Source organism: Ostrinia nubilalis, chromosome 7 (genome assembly GCF_963855985.1).
Source record: "Ostrinia nubilalis chromosome 7, ilOstNubi1.1, whole genome shotgun sequence".
NCBI lineage: Eukaryota > Metazoa > Arthropoda > Insecta > Lepidoptera > Crambidae > Ostrinia > Ostrinia nubilalis.
The window spans coordinates 340,671-364,439 of NC_087094.1; the positions used below are offsets into that span (position 1 = coordinate 340,671).

At 37.1% G+C, this 23,769-nt stretch overlaps 2 protein-coding genes across 2 annotated transcripts in view; one reads left to right on the top strand and one right to left on the bottom strand.

Moving 5' to 3' along the window:
• The window catches only part of LOC135073429 (spondin-1), a 28,966-nt gene extending 14,375 nt beyond the window's left edge, over positions 1-14,591 (top strand). Inside the window, exons 12-15 of the mRNA XM_063967612.1 lie at positions 2,045-2,215; positions 8,502-8,616; positions 8,846-9,005; positions 13,002-14,591. Coding sequence (XP_063823682.1) covers positions 2,045-2,215; positions 8,502-8,616; positions 8,846-9,005; positions 13,002-13,076 — 521 coding nt within the window. The 3' untranslated portion in view covers positions 13,077-14,591. The remainder of the gene's footprint in view (positions 1-2,044; positions 2,216-8,501; positions 8,617-8,845; positions 9,006-13,001) is intronic.
• LOC135073032 (phosphatidylcholine:ceramide cholinephosphotransferase 2-like) overlaps positions 1-23,769 on the bottom strand; it is a 100,517-nt gene that overhangs the window by 58,649 nt on the left and 18,099 nt on the right. The gene's annotated exons all lie outside the window — the stretch shown is intronic.

The window sequence follows — 23,769 nt, forward strand, 5'->3', positions numbered from 1 at the left end:
TTGTTTATTTATGTACGATTAATTATTTATTTGATTATAGAAAACACTAGGTGTCAGATTTCATTCGGTTAATTTCATCCAATCCGAATGAAATCTGATACAAAACATTTCTCCGCTCTGCCTTGGAAACCGGGCCTTACACACTTAGATTAATAAAACCTAGATAGATAGTCAGTGCACGAAAGGTGAGGCAGTTTTTAGGGAGCCGGCACGGCTCACCCGTAAACGTCACATGAACTGTCAAAGTGAAAAATTGGTAAACACGTCCGACGAATTTTAATTAATTAAAACGGTTTGTGCTGTGAAAGGGTGTCTAAAATACATCAGAAAAACGAAAGAAAGTGACCAGTGTTACATTTAATAAGTAAGTACTACAATTCGACGCGTATTTTGCTTGAATTTGGCTTTCAAAAATTAAATACGGGAATGATACCAGTAACAAGAAAATTTATTTCCCAATTGTTCGCCGTACAAATACCTACACTTCCTTTTTTTATGAAATCGAGACTTTTAAGTCGATTTATCTTATTGTTATTAGGTAGGTACTTTGAATTCAATAAATAAGTAAGTACATGATGCATTTTGTTTTTGTTAATTATAAAATAATTAAAAACGTATTAAAAATTTCCCTACTTTCGGGAAAATCGCCTTCACTGTCTACACTCCCCAACAAAATTGACACTAATGACATACGATTTTTGCCTCACTCTTGACGAAGCGTTTGTATGAAGACTATCCATCTAGGTTTTATTAATCTAAGCTTACACAGATAAATTAAAATACAACATTTAATTTACTTTAAATTAAATTCGAGATTGGGTTCTGTGAATCTTATCGAAACGTTAAAAATACATGCAAGCAAGGATATTCTACTTGTAGGTAGATAATTTTGTAATTACAAAATTTTAGGTTAATTAAATTCAAGGCCACACGCTAACACTGATAAGTATAACAGGAAGAAGAGAACAATAAACACGCTTGTAAACATGTGTATTTTTATACTAATCGCAGAGAAACGCGCGGGACATAATAATGAAACTCAATCTAGACATCGTCACAAGTTACGGATTGCGTAGGACCTCGCCGAACCGATTGAGGTTGACAGTCATTGATTGCAACTGAGTTTCATAAACTGGGCTAGATTTAATTTGCGCAACGGAATATTTTCTTCTCAGGGTTTGATTACACTCTACTTTATTTAAGCAAAGTAACAAGGACACCTTTGTTTTGATAATCGATTTGTTAATCAAAAAACACGTTAAACTTATAGTTTGTACAATTTATTATTACAACCATAAAATAATCGGTTTTATTTTCAGAGGATGGGTTTGTTTGCCGGGAAATACCTCGTTATCTTGACACTCGTTGTATTTCGTTTGTATGTAAATATTGTATTTCAAATTATCTGTATGTTAATCTATGTTATTTAATGTAGTACATTATTAGAACTGCGAATGGTGACGTCGTATTTCTAAAATGTTAATACGATTACAAGTAACTGGTAAAACATGTAACGGAGCGAAAAATCGTGGCGGATTAGTGTCGTCAAACAGCAACATTATCCTTGGTTATTAGGAATGTTAGAATATTATTTTCCACTTGAATGTGGGATTTGAACCTAACCACAATGTGACGACGCCGAGTCTCGGGAAATACTAGGAAATATCGTCTGGGTACGTAATGTTTCCGTATTTTTTAGTTTTCGTCGGCCGTTTGGTGTAGTGGTTCGAAACGAACTACTATTCCGGAGGTAGCGGGTTCGATTCCCGCACGGTACAAACATTTGTGTGCATGAACATATTTGTTCGTATTGGACTGGATGTTTTCTATGTATAATAAGTATGTATTTACAAAAAAAAAAATATTTAAGTATGTTTATATCCGTTGTCTAGTACCCATAGTACAAGCTTTGCTTAGTTTGGGACTAGAAGCGCAGTGTAAAATGTCTAAGGATAAAATAAATAAAAAATAAAAAATTTTGGTGGGCTCGGGCAGCCATCAGCCAATGTTGATCCGAAGTATAATGCGTTGTTTGTGGCGGCAGGCATTTGCATGGAGGAGCCGGAGCAGGGCCCGTGCCGCGGCATGTACCAGCGGTGGGCCTTCGTGGCGGCCAAGGGCATGTGCGCGCCCTTCCACTACGGCGGCTGCCGCGGCAACCGCAACAACTTCCTCTCGCAGGAGGACTGCCTAAGCACTTGCAGCGTCGCGATAGGTAAGTGTCCTCCCCTGCTTTTACCTTCATTTGTCCCATAGATTATTCTAGAGCTAGGTTATCTGTCATGTTGTAACATCAGGTTTCTATAGTCTGGTCCGTGAGCACGTAGAATTTTGTCCAATGACCCGTAGCTACCCATCCTTATCGCTCGCGCGTAATTATGTTGCTATCGCGCTCGCACACTCACTGCGGGTGCCAGTCGCACAGTCGCGACAGCAATATACTTAATTACGCGCGAGCGATAAGGATAGCTAGGGGTCATTGGACAAAATTCTATGTGCTCACGGACCGGGCTTTAGATCTCTTTTAAGTAATTCTAGAATATCGTAGTGTGTGACTATTCTAGGAAGTATATTAGGTACTTTATTGTTTCAATCGTTGACGTTCTTTAGGTAATCTAAGCTGGAGTTGCAAAAATATGAAAGGACAAATATTGCATGCGTAAAACGTTGTATATAAATGTAAGCGTCATTATAAATGTTAGTGTGTCATCATGTCGCATAATTGTTAGTTCACTTATGCACCATATGCATAGACAGTTATCATAACGACAGCGAGCAAAAACCTACCGTTCTGGAAAGTGAATAAAGTTGAAAATAAGTGTTCCTTTAAAATATGTCAAATATTCCTATCGCCGAGACCGAGTTACAAATGTTATAAACTTAGGGGCCCCACAAAAAGTAATATGCCTACAGTAAATACTTCAACCGAATGGCCAATTAACCGGCAATTCGCTACTCTTTAAAAATCTTAGGTAGCTTACCTACCTAGGTACTCAATGGCATGCTTGTTGAATTTTTCAGGACACCTATTTAATAGCATCGTCGCATCTCAAACCAAATTTATTTCAAGTTATTTAAAACCTGACATTTACACACAAACAGATTAAACCCTCTAATTTATAATATAATAACTTGGCTTGATAAGCGGCCGCGTTGTTTACATCGTAAAAGTTTGTGAGTATGGATGAATGATACTCTCGCAAATATTTAGTACAGATTTTGATTCAAGGTCCGATTTCCACACAAACGACCGGGTCACTATTAGTTGGCAGCCCTGGAGGCCCTGGGCAATCCATAATGTGTTGTTATCTATGCGCCGTAGACTGAAGGCGAGCAAACACTCGCCGCATAGAAATACTCCGTAATGCGGTGTCATATGACTGTTGACTGTTGACTATCGGCGTTTCACTCACACCTTATGCATTTCTTGTAAACATTTACTCATTCAAAACAATCAATAGGTTGATGGAAAAGATACTAATTTACCTTGTATTGTTTATCGACATATTAAATGGAGTAGTAACGTCATAAATTGTTTATACCTTTACCACGTATCACTTGAATTTATTTTTATCATCGAACTTGTCAAGTCTTTTTAGTAAAAATAAAAACAAAGAGATACTGAAAAGAGCAACGCCAACGATACAAAGTTTTGAGAGCTATTTGAAATTTTAAAGCTTCTGAAATGTTTAAAGCTTCGCGTATTGTATTCCATGGCGCAATATAACTATAATCTGTACAATTTATTGTGAACAACAGATTAAACTTATACTGCATATATTAGATTATAACGCTTATCAAGTGTGGTATTTACGTGTAATAGTTCAAAAGAAATGGTGGGGAATTTTCCTTGTTGTTATGTTCAATTACCGTGGAATATGACTGCTATAAATTCAATTGAATAGGTATTTTGTCTAAATAGAATGAACTTTATATGGATGGACGTTATAAGTGTGAAAACATAAAATACATAGTTGATAATAGCAGGAGTAACGTGGAAAGTATTAGTTAGATGGGTCGTAAACAGAATCCGGATTAGGCGGGTATTGCCTACCTGTTGCGCGCAGACGGACCGCGTCGGCTCTGCATGTTCGCAACAAGGTTGTGTTCGTTTATGCCGCTTGATAATTGACTACTTAGCTGCTTGCGGCATTGTAATGAATCTGCATTTTTCTGTACTACACCGGGGATACGAATAAAAATTACAGTGTAGGTATAGCCTGACCAGGAACATAAAAACCCTCGCCATGTTGCGGAAAATTAATGGTACTAATTTCTTTTAATGGCAACAGTAACTGAAAACTTCATTGACATGTCACCTTGCATGTCAGTCTATTGTTGTCAAAGTGTAAACAAACTTTATTTTAAATGTGCGCAATTGATTTTGTGAAATAAATTGCTAAAATCTTTTTATAGTCGTGAAAGAAAAGTGGTTTACAATGTGTTAAAGTATTTGTCGAAGAGAAATACTAAGGGTTCGGACAATATTTTCATTGAATAATGTTTCCGACAAAGGTTGTCAAATTGACTGACATGTTTATCGTATAGTACAGTCAACTATGAAAATTAGCTGTGGTTTGTTTCAACTACCTACCTATTTTAAAGTTTTTTGTCACTTTGTAAGTGTTGAATTTTATGGAATTGGGAAAGAAGTACCGAGTTTGAAGCGTTCATGAGCAGACATTGTAGTTGAATATTCAAGTTCAGAATTTGATTATTGATGAATAATAATAAAATCCTACTTGCTCGATTGATGGTTTCATTTAATTTATTTAAACCAGTTTACCTATAATATAATATTTTTTTTGTTAATTTATGAAAATATTAAATTAGCCCATAATCCTGAATCCTGATACATAAAGTAAGCCTATTAATTTAATACAGGTACGACTGTACCCAGTGTTGCACTATCAAATGCAATTGCGCCTCTATGCCAGGGTTTTTATGTTCCTGGTCAGGCTATAATGATGATTTCGTCTAACCATTCATTGCTTACACAAATTAGTTAAGCTGAATACTGAAACATGGCCTTGACTGTATCTCAGCAAGCGAAAGTAAATATTTGATGTTAACAATCCCAATTTAATCTGCTTTAATTAAAATAGACAGCCTTCAGTTTCAGCAAACGATGCTTTAGAAAATATATTGATTAAAAAGATCTTGTAATAAACCACAGGTAACGAGCACTTGAGAGTAGTCATCGGGTGCATAAACAAGTTGTCAATGGCGCGGCTGATTCATTGCATCTCTCATTGCAGACGCACCCAGCGTTGTGCGTTGGCTTATTTAATTCGGACGTAGAGTCAGCGAAATGGTCGTCGTTATTTACTATAAAAATATATCTATAGATTTTATCAGAGAAATTTTGGTGGATTTACCTAATAAAGCGTCGAGGACAGAGGTTTGTTGACAACATTAAAAAAGTAGCATATTAAAATAAAAAATCTAGTCCATCTGGCCTTGTTCGAGTCGTGACTTGGTGTTGTAGCTTTGGATGTGAAGTAATTTGAGTGAAGCATTAGCACTTTTTTAGATGTGTATAAGCTAGTAATCATCAAACATTTGAATGCCGATTCAAGGTCGAGGTCATGTTTGGATGTAATGTAACATCTACCAGGCGGTTACGGCACCTTGTAACTGAACAACCAATACCATAAAAGCAGTCCTAAAGTACTCCAGGTCTTGCGGCACGGTTAGACCGAGATGATGTATGACGAGGTGTTATGTGACACATAGTGTTTCCAACGGTACCCCGCAACAGACGGAGCGATGGCCCCAGCCTCTTGGCGAGGCGCCAGCGCCATGCCAGGTGTCCATCTACGAGATATTGGCCCCTTTTTAAAGTTACGGAGGAACGTTAAAGGATCTTTACTCAGGGCCGTCTTTAACCTACTAGGGGCCCTGGGCACTTAAGGATCAAGGGTGGCCCTTATCATCTGGAGAAAAGTCTTTTGTGCAGACGGGGGCCCCCTCGGTCGCGGGGCCCTGGGCACGTGCCCTAAGTGCCCAGTGGGAAAGAGGGGTCTGTTTTTACTCAACCCTGCACTAATTAATTACTTAGTTCATTATTACCTTCTGTGAGATCTCAATTGCAGATAATGAAAGGATTAAAATCATCATATTTATTGAGAGTAAGAAAACATAAACACGAATTAGATACCTTTTATGGGCACGCAAATATAGTAGAATAGAGATCTCCAACATTTGAATGCCTTCATAAAAATAACACTCGCAAAGCTCGTAAAGCTAAGAGTTATTTACGACGCTTTTTAATCGGTTCATTCATTTCGCTAAATGTTTTATTGCGTTGTTCTGCGTGCTACACTAACGACCTTTGATGTGCCATTTGGATTTGATTTAGATACATCTCTTCCTAGATGCTTACAGGCTAAGTACCTAGCGCTGATAGGATCTTTATGAACAAGCTTAATGTATTTGCGTGTTTACTCATAATTTATTTTTTATTAAGATTTACATTCACACTTGTCTGAATGAAGACCTTGTGTTTCATTTAAGGTTATGTACTTGTTAACTTTTTAATTTCGGAATGATTTATTGAAAAACCAAAACCCCAACTGCGTAAAAATGAATTTAAAAGATAAAAACAAGACAACTTTGTACTCGTAATATAAAAGTTTCCTTAGAGAAAACTAAAAAACATATTAAGCAATGAATGCAATGAAAGCAAAATACATAAACAAATTGAATGACAGCAGCATTCAATGACGTTCTAATTAGTAGACGAGTCGCGTTCAGCAGTGCTCTCAATACGACAAGACATGCATTATGTATGTCGTCTAGTAGGTATGTACCTACTGCTTTAGTCAACACTTTTATGGTCAGCGGTTTGTGTACCACCTCCTAATAGGTCTTATGATGCTATTGAAACAAGCCGTTTGCACTTGAAATGGTAAATGAAAACGTGTTTTTGAAAACGATTAAAAACAATTTGGATTTGTGTGTGAGTTTATTACTTCTTCACGTCTAAACGGCTGTAGCGATTTTAATAAAATTTGGTATGGAGTTAGCTGACACCCTGGATTAACACATAGGCTACGTTTTACCGAGGGTAACTCTGGACTGCGGGGCACAGCTAAATATATATGTATATTAACCCAAATCTAATAATAAAACTTGTCACGGTAAAAGCTACAAAAGATTATTATCAGATCAATACTGTATTATTTTTTTACTTAAAAATATAATAAATCGGATCAGATGAATACTTATTCATCTGTGCTCTAAAAATGTAGCTAGGGTAGGTGGTAATATCACATGTTCTTTTGCTAGATTGGGAAATAGTGCTACTGGACCCTTAAAATCCTATAAATCATCATTAACGTGTACCCACTCTACGTGATTATCTTAAAGCAGCAGGCTTTAAATGCACCGTGTAATTCTAATTGTACTAAATGAATGTTAAAGCTTTCGCGATAAAGAGCTTTGAAATCAATTTTTTTTCGGGATATCTTTAATCTTGGAAGATGCTTTCTATTATGTGTGTCAAACGATTCTCGAAAATCACGTCATACGCTCGTAAGTTTTTTGCCAGCATAATGTGTTATGAGGCTCACGCGAGATTTGCGCCGACAGCAGATCATTGACTTGTCGTCCACTCGGTAAATCTGAGATGATCCCGAGTGATTCAGCTCGAGTCGTCATCAGCGGAGGCCTTTATTGCCGTCATCGCGTGATGTCATGAGCGAATTTGATCGTGAACTTTACTGACCATGGCGCATCGAATGATAGGAAGTACCTACTTAAGAGTTCAAGTTTAACTCCAAAGAACGCTACATTTTTTATATTTAGAATAGGGAATGTAATAAATGGGAAAGGATTAAATTACCTACTCGAGATGACGCGGTACTAAAGTCCAGCGTTTGATCGGGGTTTGGTCAGTCAAATTGGTCTGATAACTTTAGAAGACGCCCACGACCAGTACCCGTTGTCAGCAGTTATACGGGATCAAATGTTTTTGGAGCTATGTGTTTGTTTATCTACAATTTTCCTCCGTATCCATTATTGTTTTACCGGGAATATGAAAAACATGTACGCCCTGTCCGCTCGTCGAGGCGCAGAAAATAAACAACTTTGATTGAAAATTCGTTACACTACCGGCGTCTTTTAAAATGTATATTAATAATGTATGAGCGTCAGATCGGCTGCAAACCTCGCGAATTCTATTTCGGTCTTACTACTTGATGCTGAACGCCGTACAATTTTATTTATTACTCCAGATATTTATTATTAATCGTGAATATGAGATCTAATAGTAATAAACTGAATTTACGACATTGAACGTTATATGCCATAGGTATAAATAAATGAATGCCAACTCGTCTCACAAGCCCTATTTTCTCATTTTCATGATTGTATGGATAAGGCTTGTATGAAAGAAAATGGGACACATTTTATAGAATTTTTATGACGATAATTTCAGCACTACTTTCTTCTATTGGTCTATTATACAGGAATGTCACAAGTTGTGTTTGTTTGTTCAGGAGGCGGTGGGCCGGCCTTCTCGGCGGCGGGCTCCGGCCAGCTCGGAGGCGCGCCCGCCCAAAACACCATCAACGGTAACTATTCGCAATACAGAACCCGCGCGATAGACCTCTGGTTTTATGCTATCGCAATACTTAAGACCTGTTTTAACTTACGCCACATTATAAAGTTTATTCCAAGAAATTGGCACTTTGCAGACGGTAACACTGGTAAACACTTATCAGGTTGCGCTGGGACGACATTAAATATTTCTCTAAACCTTTTATATCATAATGAAGTCAATGCCATTTTATCGCAAGGTATTCTTCCAGTAACGCTGAGATAATGCAAATGTTAGTCACAGTTTCAAAATGGGCTATATGCATATGTTGTTGACGAATGCTCTTCACTCAGGCCCGTCGCTGGTGCAGGCCAGCGACTGCCAGGTGAGCGAGTGGAGCGACTGGAGCGCGTGCAGCGTGAGCTGCGGCGTCGGCTACCAGGAACGCACCAGGACTGTTCTGGTGAGTTACACCTCATCTTCATCTTATTAATTTATTTGCTTGTCACATGGTAAATACAGGTGGTAATAATAAATATAATAATTCAATAGAGTACACCACATGACACCTCATATGGCATGGCCTGTCATGACGTGACGAGGGAAAGGGTTTTCCCTTAAACTTGATAGTTACTTAAAACACTACTTTAGACCAATTTAAGATATCAATATTTCTTCAATAAAATTATAAACTACGATTGCAATCAGTAGGTATTTCTTTCGAGCTCACGCCGCGGCGGCAGAATGTGCCAAACAAATATTCCGTTAACTCGCTCCCGTGCAGGTATTCGGCGAGTGCCGCCAATCGAACGATCGATTACACGCACCATTCCATACCACTCGATACATTTACCACATTTATGCTTAAGAGCTTTGAATTCGGATTCTTCGGCCAACAAGCAAGGTCACGTCGCTTGGCGGGCGAGGTTGGAAATCAGTCATTATCGTATTCATTACATGGACTGTAAAATGGACGTGTATTTCTGTGAAATAAATGAATTTGAATTTGAAAAATGTCACTGTGGATTCGGATCCTGAAGATACAATGCTGAAAGGTTTACCATAAACATAATTTCCCTACTGTATATGTTTTTTGTTATTTTAGTTTCAATAAAATTACATTCCGATGTTAAACTAGCAAAATAGTTGCTAGTTTAACATTATTATCGACTCACGATTTTACTCGTTTCGCATATAAACGTAGGTATTGAAATAACTGGAGTATTTGAACAATACACCTGTGCACACACACATTTCTAGATAAGTGTCGATTGTCTTGACAGCGGTGTACAGTGAAATGTCGGTGTTTGTATCACGATGTTCGGCAAGTCTCTTGGCGTTGACAACATTTCGTAATTTAGTTTAGTAATTTAACAAATCCCAATAGTTCATGTTCTCTGACTGAATATAGATATTTATTTACATTACATAATTACAAATACGAGTATGATTTACCATCATACAGGTAGATCACAATCGTCCACCTACGCGGAAACAAAAATAAATCCAGAGTGCTATATATGTGAACACGCATACGTCTACGAACCACATAGGTTCTTAATAGTGAGCTTAAATGTGGTGAATGGCTTACATATAAAATGTTTTTCTTTTAGTTGTAGTTTCAACGTAGTGAAATACAAATAAAGTCATAATCGATGCTTCCTACACGCGGTCAGCCGATCGACCGTTGTGTGTATTATGTAGTGTGGCTTATTGTTTGATTTCGGTAATCACTACCAAAGAACATTGGTGAACATAATATTTCATAAATGCGATAATTTAAGCCAACGTTTCTAGGAGCTGATAGTTACTAACATAGTTTTTACTAGCCATTAACAGGAGTTAACATAATTAGTAACGAAGTTAGTATAATTATGAGTCATAGTTGTATTTCGATTGGTTGCCAAGGCGGTGCTAGTATCGTGCAGCGTCGCGCTCACCGATTTCTTCCCATAGGTACGTTCAACTTGGCGAGCTTTGAAGTCTTGGCACATCTTACCTTTACCATGAGGAAAATACGAATGTTTGAAGCCACAAAGCGCCGAAAATGCAGAGGAAGTCTTTGAATTCAATGCAAATTACAGGAGAATGATTTTTTTTACAGGAGAGCGATTCCATTATTCGGATATAATTCCATTATTTTCTTTCCACTTGTTCATAAAAAATGCTTTCGGATAATTTTTTGTTTGATATTTTACGAGTAGTAGTAAATAGTTTATTAATTGACACACAACGACGATGGCAGCCCTAGGTCGTAATTAGTAAGAGGACGAAGAACATATCGCCGAGCAGCGTGTTTACAAACAACGCAAATGCAGACGTCTGCACCGCTACTCCTGCGCTAAACACGCATCCACCTTGAATTTTCCAGAAACGGTATCCTGGTTTTCTTATGTGTAAAAATCTGAGTCATATTCGAACTCTTACTTATTTATAAAATAAAACATTTTCATTTTTAATTTTCATTTATCAACACGCGTAAAAACTTATTAACATTGAAATATCGTGATTAAATCGCACATATCATCAAAAATATACATGAATCTAGTTGCGTGTTTCATGTTATTTGATTTTTATTGTTAAGTTGGCGCCCAACGTGGTACAGTCATATTACCCCTGCCTGACATATTTGTTTTATGTAGCAAGCCCGCCAGAATACCTATGATAAACGCTACTTATAAAAGTGCCTGTAATTAAAACAAGACCAATGACAATTACCATTGTCTTGCTGGACACTGGATTGAAAACGACGATATAAAAGAAACGACATAACCTTTGTTTTCTGAAAACCATCCATAAATCTATAATTGTAAACCGGAAGAAATACAGCACCATGCAATCGTTCTCGTTCTTCTTCTTCTAATATTGAAAGTGTTTGTTTGCGCTTACCCGAGTAATAACTCTGGCATCGGGAGCCGCAGTGTGCCGCAAAGGCGGGCCGCGCTGTTTGTTCAGCCAGCTCGTTTAAATCGCGCTATTTACGAGTACCACGCCGCCGCCAATATCGGCGCCGCTAAACTGTCACTAATATTACGGACACGTACCTGGAACAAAACAAAATTATATTAATACTAGCGGACCCGACAGACTTCGTTCTGTCAAACATATTTGGAATGTGGTAGTTTTTTGTTCCTACCTATATTATAGTCGGCGCTTAGAAAACGTTTGTATTGGAAAAAGAAAAGGGCTTTTAGGGTTTTCCTGGAAATTATTCGAATTTTTCTTCTAAACCATCCTTTAACTTCAACGAACATTAAAAAAAATAGTAAAATTGGTCCAGGCGTTGACCAGTGATCTCCGCCAACCTTTACTCGTAGATGTAGGCAATTTAAATCACAGAATTTAATGAGAGGATATGTACAAAACATTAGAGGAGGCAAGTGTCAAACGTTGAATGTCACGGGGCAATCGGTGTCAAGTTCAGTCGATTGAGGACAAAGGTCTAGGACTAGATGGACATTAGGCCGACCACGCTTTGGTCATTTATTTAATTGTCATGATTTCACGCTTTATTAGAGCAATACATATTTAGGGGGCCATTAGGCACAAATGGATGAAGATGGAATATGAAGAATTTGACGTTACTTGAGAAAACGCATGAGGCTGTCTTGGTATCCTATTCCCACCCGGTGATAGAGGAACATCACCTAGATGATTTCTATTATTGGTGTCCTGCAGGCGGAAAATTCTACTTTCTTTTAATTGAGTAGTCAAATACTCTGCCAGTCATTAGAATTTTTATTTACACGACTCTCCCATAGATTTTGTATGGCAAAGACAAGCTATAAATCCACTGGTTCGCGAACTCAACAGCTACAAAGCTACAGTAAATTGGAAAGTAACTGGGCTTGGAGGACTACAATGAAGTGATATTTGAAGTAGTGTCTTGAAATTATTGGTTAATATACTGGTCATCACAAAAATCGGCCCACCTACGTTTTACAGGAAAACTCGTTTCTACTGACACAATCATGGTGCCCCAACATTATTGGTGTTATTTATTTCACAAACACATTTAATTTCTTAATAAACGATTAACATAAACGCGATATACAATAAATGTGACTTGAAAAAAGACCTCACTTTGAGGTCACCTCTGGGATCAATTAGACCAATTTTTATGGTTATAAAACCAAATAATGATCTCACGTGTCCTTTATAACAGATGGATTGCGATTAATCCCAACGTAACTACCTATTTTTTGAAGAAGTGACTCTGGATTCTTCTACAGACACATTTTTGGGGTAAAAACCTTTCCTTTAATGAAATGAAGTTTAGAACTAGGCTTTTAAATGGTGGCAGTATTGGTAGGAAGTGGGGATGCATATGTTTGAAAGTGCTTGTCGCGGGAGGGTCGATTTTTGTGATGACCAGTGTAGTATCGTGCCTAAATTCTTCTGGGTGTAAAAATTGTAGGTTTCGGTATAAGATAATAAGTATAATGTGTGTTTGTTGCAGCGAGCGGCGGGCGCCGGCGGTGCGCCTTGTCCTCCGCGCCTGTCGCGCCGGCGCCGCTGCTCGCGCCGCTGCTGAGCCGACAGCGACCAGTTGACCACCATCGTACGTACGCCCTACAACCATATTGACAGCTGTCACCAACTAAATGTCCATAAACATCGTTGTTTATGAAAACATTAACGCTCTACATCTGTTTACCAAAGAACTCGATAAAAATATGTATACCTGATGCTAAAATGTATGGTCCATAAGACAACCTTTGTACAAGAATTACACCGGTCAAAAAAAAAAAAATTTTTTTTTGCGCATGGATTTTACTTATTATATTCTGATTATGTAAGCAAATGTATATAAAAAAGTGCGATTACAAATCGAAAATATTTGCTTTTTAAAAAGTTATAGCGATTTGAATTTTCCATCTTCATAGTAGAATGTCTCTAAAGATGCACGTCACATTCTCATTGGGATATATTTATAAATAATTATGGGGGCTTATTCGCAAGAACAAGGGGCACGCTTTCATCAAAATATAGTGGGATTTGAGAAACGACGTTATCAAGGCCAGTATACTGAAAGCATGATAGGGTTAGATTTTTATGAAAAAAATCTTCTATGGAACATGACAGGAAATTAGAACTTTTAATTTTTAATAAATATTTGGACTCTATTTTAATTTTTCTCTTGTGAGAATGAATCTTAAATGGATGTTTGTTATGTTTTAATAATTAGAAAGAATGAAAGAAAGAAAGAAAAAAAAAAATATTTGGCAACAAATTAAATCATCTCTATGTTCATGTTTTATACATTCATTGATATGAATTTTTCTATTTTTTACACATAAAAGCAAATTCAGAACAATTGTTTGTTGTTATTCTTGTTTCTAGGTTATAAAGCAATAAAAATAAGCTAAGCATAACCCGTGCGCAAAAATACTGTAGACAGTTGTTATTTTCCCGTGTGGGAAATAATAATCAAAGATATTACTTAAGTGGAAAATCGTTATAGTATTTTGTATACTAAAAAAGATAACATGAAGCCGATTCTATGATAAACTGCAGACACATGTTCCAAAGAATATGCTAATTAATAATAAACTTATTTATTAATTAGCATACTTAGTTTCTAAAACAGCGAAATGTTTAGTACTTTCATACCTAGTGATGAAAAAGTCTACAATGGAAATTACCTTCATAATGAGTTGACGTGTCATATAGAAGTAGGTTACTGATGTTACATGACAATATTTTAGTAAAATATTAATACACAGAAAACCATTATCTGGGTAATTGTATATTGTGAAGGCGGCAATTATTTCCCCATTTCACTTGCAGCCAAACCACGGCTGAAGCGCGAGGCAGGTCGCGGCGACCGCGTCCGATCGATCGCGCTGCCATTAATCTATTTTTATGTGCTCACTGCCCATCCACTCCGATGTCAATTTTGTTATTTTTACACAGGTAAACTGCCTACTTATCAGTTTATATTGGGAACGAATCTACTTAACGTTTAACGAATTGTATGCATTTCAGCGCATTTAATTATGTTGATATCTGTTTAATATTAGTAATAAAGTAAATATTTTGCACTCGATGAACTGTTTTATTTAGAATCATTCAAACGCTTTATTTTTCCTCCGCCTGAAGGTTGTCTGCAAATAAATTAAACTGATATAGATATTGTAATTAACAATTATTTAGAAAGTATAAACAAGTTTGGAATGCTGTTAAATCTTATCAAAATCTATTTTTATTTTCACCGCCTCTATCAATTAAATCGTTATCAAATCAAGATAAGGATCGCCATCGTGCATAATTTCGCAATAATCGTATCACTTATGTTTTCGATAAGGCACGCACTTCGTAAAACAATGTGCCTTATCTTTGTTAGCCGGCACTGTTGATGCGCCCCTACCCTGCTCGCTTAATGACCATTTTCGGAGGGTAATTTGCTAATTACGGTAATTTATACATAATTAGATAATGATATGAGAAAATGAACTCTGGCCTTGTACGCATTTGTGATAGTGTTATCAGGCCTCTTTGTTATTTTCGTACCATCAGCTCGCGCTCGTTCTGCAAAGGATACGTTCTTATCGTGACGTCATGCCCGAACTAAAGCTAGGCTTCTGTTTTGATGACCAGATAATAGAGACTCTGTGGTCCGATCTGACAAGCCAGAACCGATGGAGTTGTTCTAATCTTTCTGAAGTGGCACATTGTTTCTCGTGATATAATTTGGTATTAATATAGCGAGCAGGCGCCAATGTCACTTCGGAGGTAAACAAACACTAGGCGCGTCACGGCTGCAGCCTGCATTGTCTCGGAGCCGCTGGGCCGGCATCGCGCGCCTCTACGGCGGCGGAATAGTAATCATTTTAGAGGTTTATTCGCGGTTGTCTTTGACTTTATATCCGCAAACCAAAAGAATGACATCATCAAATAACTCAATAAATTATGAAAACTGGAAACTTTCGCCACGTAGTCGGGGCCTTTACTAAGAATTGTAATGCGTAATTAAATAGAAGAAAATCGATTCGATATTTTTTGCTTCGTAAGCATAATTAAGAATGTAAGTGCAGCCTACAGATGCCAGGTGGGGGTTCGCATGGCCCCGCGGCGCCAGCGAAGGCTCACTACTGTCAGTTCCCACAGTGCCCCGGGAACGTGACGTTCCAAGGACACTCCTTGTAACATTTTTATGTGGAAAAACATGAACAATTACGTACCAAGGTAACTAGGTACGTAAAAAGCTCGGTGAATTTTATCTAGGTGATACTGCGATAGGTACAATGTTAGAACAGAATAGATCACAACAACGATCTGTTATCTCCTGATACTAATAACGCAACTTTTTTAGAGACTTCTATGGAAATTACTTACAGAGCTAACTCTTAAGCCCACCCTTTACCGTATCTATCTAATTGTCGATACTGGAATTTTAGAGAACTTTAGAGAACTGAGATACGAAAGATTTCATCTGCCTTCACCATTATTGTCCAACGACCTTTCATCAACAAGTCATTCATTACTTATGTCCATCGATGCATGCATATTACAAGGTAGCATTCGTAATGGCTGTAAGAAGATAAAGCTAAAATTACGGAAACAATTCTCAGAAAGATAAAAGGTTTCTAAATAAAAACGTCTTTTATCTCTCTTCTGTTGTGTAGCGCTTCCGCGATCCGAGCCCCACGGAAAAGTCGCGAATAATGCCGGACAAGCAAAAAGATGAAATTGGCGGGTAGACGGCCTTGGCGCGAGGCCGCAGTCCGACGCTGATTACCCCTCACCCGTGTGAAAAAGAATTGGTAAATGCAGGTGTACATTTGTTACGCTCCCACAAAACACACTATTTATCAGTACTTATCTGCCTAGTAATTATGAGAGAAGGCAACATATTTTTTAAATTGTGGAAATATGAAAATAAGTAGGTACCAACCTAACAAGTACCTACATTTTATACTGACTTTAATCAAACCAAAATTAATTAGCAAGTATCAACACAACAGTGTAGGTTTTCTCATTTGATAATAATAATAAAAAAATATTTTTAATTTACAATTAAGTAGCTCTACTTTTATGCCCATGTTGAATCAAATCTCGGCGGCCGCCCACGCACGCTATTACTTCCCTCTAATCCGGTGAGTATGAAGTACCCGGTCGTCCCTACCATCAATGACACCCTCCTGAGCCCGCAGTGACGCCACCGCGGTGACATCACTCGGTCACCCGGAGAGTCGCGAGGCACCTGGTAGTACACACAAATAGTGTAGTTCGGCTCCGAGCGCCCAGAACTTGTTTTCCTTACTCATTTATTATGGCAACGCGGTTGCAGGCAAAGTAGTCGAATGTTTATTGTAGCACTTTCATTAATATATTTTTAAATACCCTGTTACCTAGTCATAGCAGTCATATTAGGAGCTAGGTAAAATTGTAGTTTTTCTAGTTGGAACTTTATTTTTGAACATATTGTTTCCGCATCCCTTGTTTAGCTTATCTAGGCATCTCTAAAAAGGCCCTACGCAGGTAAAGTGACGCAATATTGACAAAATTAAATGTTATAAGCATCCATTAAATGTTATCACACCCTCAACGCTAACTCTTGACTGACTCAGCTCAAGCGGTTTACAAACGACTTTAGAGAGTCATTATATTCGATGGGCTACAACCGATACGATTAAATTCCATGAATATTTGAGACCCCTCGTCTATTGAGTCTGTAAATGAGCTCTGTCCCCTGGCCTTTAGAGGGTTGAGGTGCTACCTGGCCGATGACGACACCGACTGCGAGGAGTGACGTCAGTTGGGTGAGGGCATACAAAGAAACATGAGGCTATGACGATCATAAAATCCAAATCGTTACTTACAGCCTACGCGGTGGAGAAAAAGTCTTCAATGGTTAAATACAGACATCATTAATTAGGATTTTCATATCACCACATCAAAGTTATTATGAACAAGCAGACTTAAAATACCTAACTGCCGAAAAAATATATTTTATATACTCCCAAGCCGCTTTCAGCTACGGTAACTACGACAAAATTCTTTTAGTCCGCAATAAGAGGGCTACGCTGGGCTGCCCTATCATGTGCCCTCACATGGCTACAGTAGCCAATCTTGTTGGTAAACGTGCGCGAACAATGTCGACACGTTAGGACACCGCTGATGTAGTTGTAGGTGATAGCCGCTGCTGGTCTGGCTTTAACCCACTTGTTACGGAATTCACTTTTTCTATCACTTACCTTAAATCAGTCATGATAAATTTATCTCAAAACAATCGCTCCAAAACTTTATAGTTATTTACGTCAGTGTACTTATAAGACTTGGACAGTACTGCGACACACCTCATCTTTCAAATATTGCATATTATAAAACTTGTTTACACTACCCATATTAGTAAAAATATTTATGTAAAAGCTAGCGTTCTTTTAAAAGAACGCTAGTAACAAGTGGGTGAGCATCGCGCTTCGAGTCAAGATCAGATTTCCGCTGCTCTTCGAAGTCGATAACTTTTTTCCGCACCATGAACCAGGAAGGAAACATTAAACATTCTTAAATTAATAATGATATCCCCCTTGATGTTACATAATTATTGTAAATAGGCAGGTAAAATTACCAGCATAAGGTCACAACAAAATTGTTATTTATGCTTTATATTACACGTAATTGTTATACCATTTCGGTATTATTCAACTCTTAATATATGATATTTATTATAATTAAGGAAAACTTGTATCGAAAATATTATATTTTATGATGAAAAATTAAACAATTAAATGCTGTTGAAACATTGTTAAACTCTTAAAATAAAATAAAAAATAACGAATGGAAAATATCTCTGCTGTTCCACATTGTAAAAATATTTTCACACATTGTGGTAATTTCACGGCTTTATCGTAAGTCGATCATAGGATCAAAATCCAATCAAAATATAATATGATCGATGCAACAGGTAGGAAAGCAAGGTAACTTAATTGTTTGTAATTTCATCCGCAATTTAATGGATTCAGAGACAATCTGTGGTGGCTATTATTAAAATACATAGGTAATATTTTTTGGTAATCAGAATTATTCGGTTCGTCGGTACACATGATAGAGATTGGTATATTTATGTAATTGCCTACGTTTTAAAACCTGAAGATAAAATAATGAGATCCAAAATTATGTCCTGTCAATAATGACACGGTATCGTTTTAATGGACTCGGAAATGGTGTGTTCAAAATAATGACACTCATCTGCAAAATAATGGCAATACACAATGTGAATGGTAATCTGAATTTTACGGATCGCCGGCGTCAGAACCGGCGCGGCCGGGCGGCCTTCAGCGCGCTGCCGGTCACATGCGTGCGCAATCTATGCAGGCAGAGCATTTAGCTTTCTTCAAGTCAGCATTGAAAAAAAAAACTTTTTTAAAAACAAGCTTTATTCTGAAATGCAGTTGTACTAAAACGAAAAAAATAATTATATGCAAGGTTCAAAAAATTTCGAAAGCTTGTATCGCGCATGGAATTTATTCCTCTTTTTTTCTGTTTGCGCTACAAGCTTTCGAAATTTTTTGAACCTTGCATATAATTATTTTTTTCGTTTTAGTACAACTGCATTTCAGAATAAAGCTTGTTTTTAAAAAAGTTTTTTTTTTATAATTTTATTTTACATTACACATTTTAGTATCTCAATTTCTGGGCCCTGGTGATCATTTAGCACCAAAGTGCTCGAAAAGACAAATCCAACGAACCCAAACTCGATGAGTTTCCGCTGTTTCGTTTAGGAGTTCCTATGGCCACCTCCTGACTCCATCATCAGACCAGCTCAATGGTACCATAACATTGCATTGTCATCGTACTTACATAAGTATACTAAATTTCAGCTCAATCGGTTGAGGAGAACTGGTCTTAATTTCAGTTGCAAGATTTGTCCCACACATACTAACAAGTGAAGTCAATATAAAGCTTGTAATAAAATATACGCTTTGCTGATCATCGTATAATATTGGAGACAATTTACAAATGTCAGATGGTTATAATCAATAATGCACCTACGCACGTTAATACAAATAAGTAGTATACGAGTACCAATGCATGCTAGTTCTTGATAATACGGTGATAGTAGATTTATGTTGGTTTTGGTTGACTGGACGACTGACAGAAAAATGATTTCCACGTGTAAGTTGTATAGTTAAGTATGTGTCAAAAAATTGCAAAATTTATTGCTCTAGATCAGGGGTCTCCAAACTACGGCCCGCGGGCCATATCCCGCCCCGCCCGCCACTGCCATCAATCCGGCCCGCGACATCTTAAGACTAAGCTTATTTGCATAGGTGGGCAGAAAAATTATAAGTATTATAGCTTGAGGCCAACTTTCAAAGTTTGGAGACCCCTGCTCTAGATTAAAATATGCAAGTATTCTGGCAACGGTATGGGACTTTTGATTTGAAGATGTTAATCCTATTAATTACCGAATAAAATCGAGCTGACTTCCAGGTCAATAGTTTCTTCCCTACCCAGTAGCTCGTTGAGATGGTGTGATTCAAGGTATGATAAATGGGGGAAGTGATCCTGTGTGTAGTGTGTCTCGCCGAAGGCCGCGGCACCGCTGCCGGCTGCGCGCGCGGCGGAGCGTGGCGCTTGGTCACTCATACATACTGCAGCGATTGACATTGAGCTCTATGGAATCACAGTAGCACAACGTGTCTGGGCTTAATCAGTGATCAATGATGATCTACAATCTTTTAGATTATAATAATGACATGGAGATTGGAGAGGTACTAAATAAAGCGAATCAATCAAGCAATCTAGGAATTGGATCAACTGCCAACATCGCCACAGGACAATAATACAATAGGCTTTAATCGGGGCTACTGCGAATACTCGATATCTTTCTTAACGACCAATTAAACAGAAAAAGAATACACTATATTATACGAAACGGAGCAAATCTAGAGTTCGAGTTTTATTATTTAAATACTAAAATGAAAATCAGTTTTCCAAAGTTCTTTTTGTTCGCCATCTCATGAGCTTTAAATAAGTATAACCTCATCATTACTTCACTCTAATCTCATGATGAGTAACAAACTTAGCCAAATTAGCGTCTCAGACGTCCCAATCCGTCCCATTAGAGGTAACTGCCGTGTACGTGACGTCACCGCGTCCTGATTCCGCTATGACGTCATAGCCGTGTCGCTCGGACCAGTTCAGACAGCCGGATCAGGTTCAAGGTTGTGAAGTCGATTGCGTAAAGGTTATACCAAAGCTTCGTTGCATTGGTGTAAATCAGAATCGTTTTAGGCCTAACCTAATTGAGGAGGAAGGCTAAATTTTGAGAGCTTGTGATTCAGGATTAAAATCATGCCTTTTGGTAGGGCAATGATGTAAGATTTTTGTTGCAAAAGAGCATTTTATAACTACACAAGATGCATGGTCATTATTAAGTTTAGTTGTGGTCTGCGTCTAATTACTAAAATTTTTAAAACGATATTCAAGTAGGCATAATCAGAGTAAGAGGACAGAAAAAGCGCGGAATAAAAATAAATTGAATTTAATTAGTAGTAAAGTTAGTAAATTCGTAGCTGCTTGAAAGATTAAAAACAACGCACATAGGTAGATTTCAATGATTTAGGCGGCCAAAAATATTTTTTGCTTGAAATTAGTTATAAGTACAAAATTAAATTAAAATAAACCATTTTTGACTGATTTCTTTTATTATTAATGATAATAAAACATTTTTTCACTTAAATATAGAAATTAAAAAAAAAATATATTAAAAAGTTTCATTGTTATCATTGATACCCCATCGTGTGTGGTATCGTTGGATAGGTCATTTAAAATGACTTAGGGGTTTCTAAGACTATTTTTTGATTTAGTGATCCGTTTGCAAAATATTAAAGTTTAAAGTGATTTTTTTTTCGAAAATGGCGTCCCCCCCTCTAAAAACTAAAGCGTTGGTTTGAAAAATCTGGAAAAATTCATAATAATAGTGCTTTTCATGAACTTTTAAGGAAAACTATGACGGTTAAGATAGATCAGTTAGTTCAAGAGTAATAGTCGTTTAACTCGTGTAAAATTTCATACTTAATAAAAATCCTTAGAAGAAAATATTAAAAGTGACTTTAGATGAAGTAATTGCTTGCTTATGAAATATATTATGGTAACGACTGACAACTACGGAACCCTACACTGCGCTTGGAACGACACGCACTTGGCAAATTTTTGTATTTTTATAAAATAACAATAAGTAGGTAGGTATATCAATCTCACTTTGAGAGCATTCCTCATTGGGTCACTACTTGCTACTTGGCTTGGCAGACATCAACATTTCCATTGTTTCAGGAAGGAATGCTTTGCGAGAAGGTCTTATTGTGTCTCCTGGAGCTGATCAAGGGGTCTGATGTTAATAAAAGCCTATCTACATTGCGTTCCTTTCTAGAAATCTTTCTAGGAAAGTTAAGCCGATTTGACCGGAAATGCTTGTTCGGGGCTTCTGCGGCTTGTTTTTAAAAAACACTTCTTCATGTTTATTGGCTTTCATCCACCTCTTCTTGAATTAGCTTTTCACATAAGAAGAACTTTGCTTCAAACTCTTTTCAGCATTTTCTGTGTCTCCATAACGACTCAAAAGAAAATCTTCATAAAAATCAAGTTTATCACTGAAACTTTGTAAATTTTGCCTTTGTATCTGGTCAAATAAGTAATTCCGAGTAACTACTTTAGTACCCGAGGCACCAGACAGGCCTAAAATAAAAAATAAATGGATTTAATTCAAAGTAGCAATAAAATGATATTTTGCTCAATTTTTTCTCCAAATCTTCAAATGCTGTTAATTTAAAAAAGCGCGGGTTTCCGCGGCAAAATTTTTTGCAGATTTTAAGAACAATATGTAAACTATTAAAAAATAAAGAAATTATTGCTCGGACGGACCCTGAAGTTGGTTAAACGACCACTTTAAAATAAAAAATGCAATAAAAATCTCATTTCTGATACAGCTATCTTTGACAATTTTTAAATATATTTAGGAAAACAAAAACTAAGTAAATTACTGTTGAAAAACATAGGTTATATCCTAAATTATCGCAATCCACCACTGTTACTCGAAAACAATGCTTTTGAAAATAAATATGCAATTTACAAAAGTTGTAAGTTTAAGAGCGCGCGAAAACAAATACATACACGTTAAGCGAACTATCGCATTCAGACTACTCTAGAGGGTAGATTTGCGCTCGTTGAACATTGAAAAAGGTACCATGGTATTCCTGGAAGTGTGTACTACCCGCGTACATGGTTTATTTTTCGATATATTGATTTTGGAAAACTGGGTTTTGGCCGCCTAAATCGTTGAAATCTACGTATGTGCAACGCCGGGTAATAATTTTGATGCATCTATTTCAACACGATATTAATTACGTTTATTATATTTTTATAAGAAAACGCAGACTAATTTACTACCTATCAAGATTGCTCACTAATACCTAATAAATAACCGTAAACAAGCATTTATGTAATAATGAATTTTTACTTTCTTTTTAATCCAAATGTCAGCCTCTAGGTGGCGATTAAGATACAAGTATCTTTTGGGATAACTAGATCAAATCAAGATGAAAAAAGTAGATTCTTAGAACGGAATGTTGAAGTGCTACAGATCCAGATCATTAGAGCACTTTCCACGCTCGTAAAATGTTGTAGACTTGTATCAATAAAATGTTTTGACGAATGTGTGCAAGCCTGTTTATGAAGGAAATAAATAAAAAAGGAGAATGCACATTTTACCGAGAACATACTTACATTTGAAAGTTATTTGAATTTACTATTTAATTATTCCCTTTCGAAAAATAAAAAATAATAAGTAATTTGAAATGGAACCTGAAAAGACTACACATGTTTTTCTGATGTACCTAATCTGATGTATAAAAAAGTGTGAAGCATTACAATACTCATTTGTGACTTGCAAACATTGAAAACATTTATAGTATTGGTGGAAACTATAAGACAATGTGTGTTTTTTTTTATGATGTGTCTGCATTTTACGTAACATACTGTAGAAACTTAAGCGATTGAAAACACATGTTTAAGTATCAATTGTCAAATACTGTCGATCACGTGGATGTAGTAGTGTAGTTCGGCGCGCGCGCACCGCGACCGTGCCCGCGGGGAAAGTGGCGCGCTGCTCGTGACGTCACACGCGTGGGGAGGGTCGGGGAAGGAAGCGTTGTTTTGGAGATATTCACACTTTTCGGCTACGCTCCTTCAGAAAGGCTCAAGTAATTGCTAATGAATTA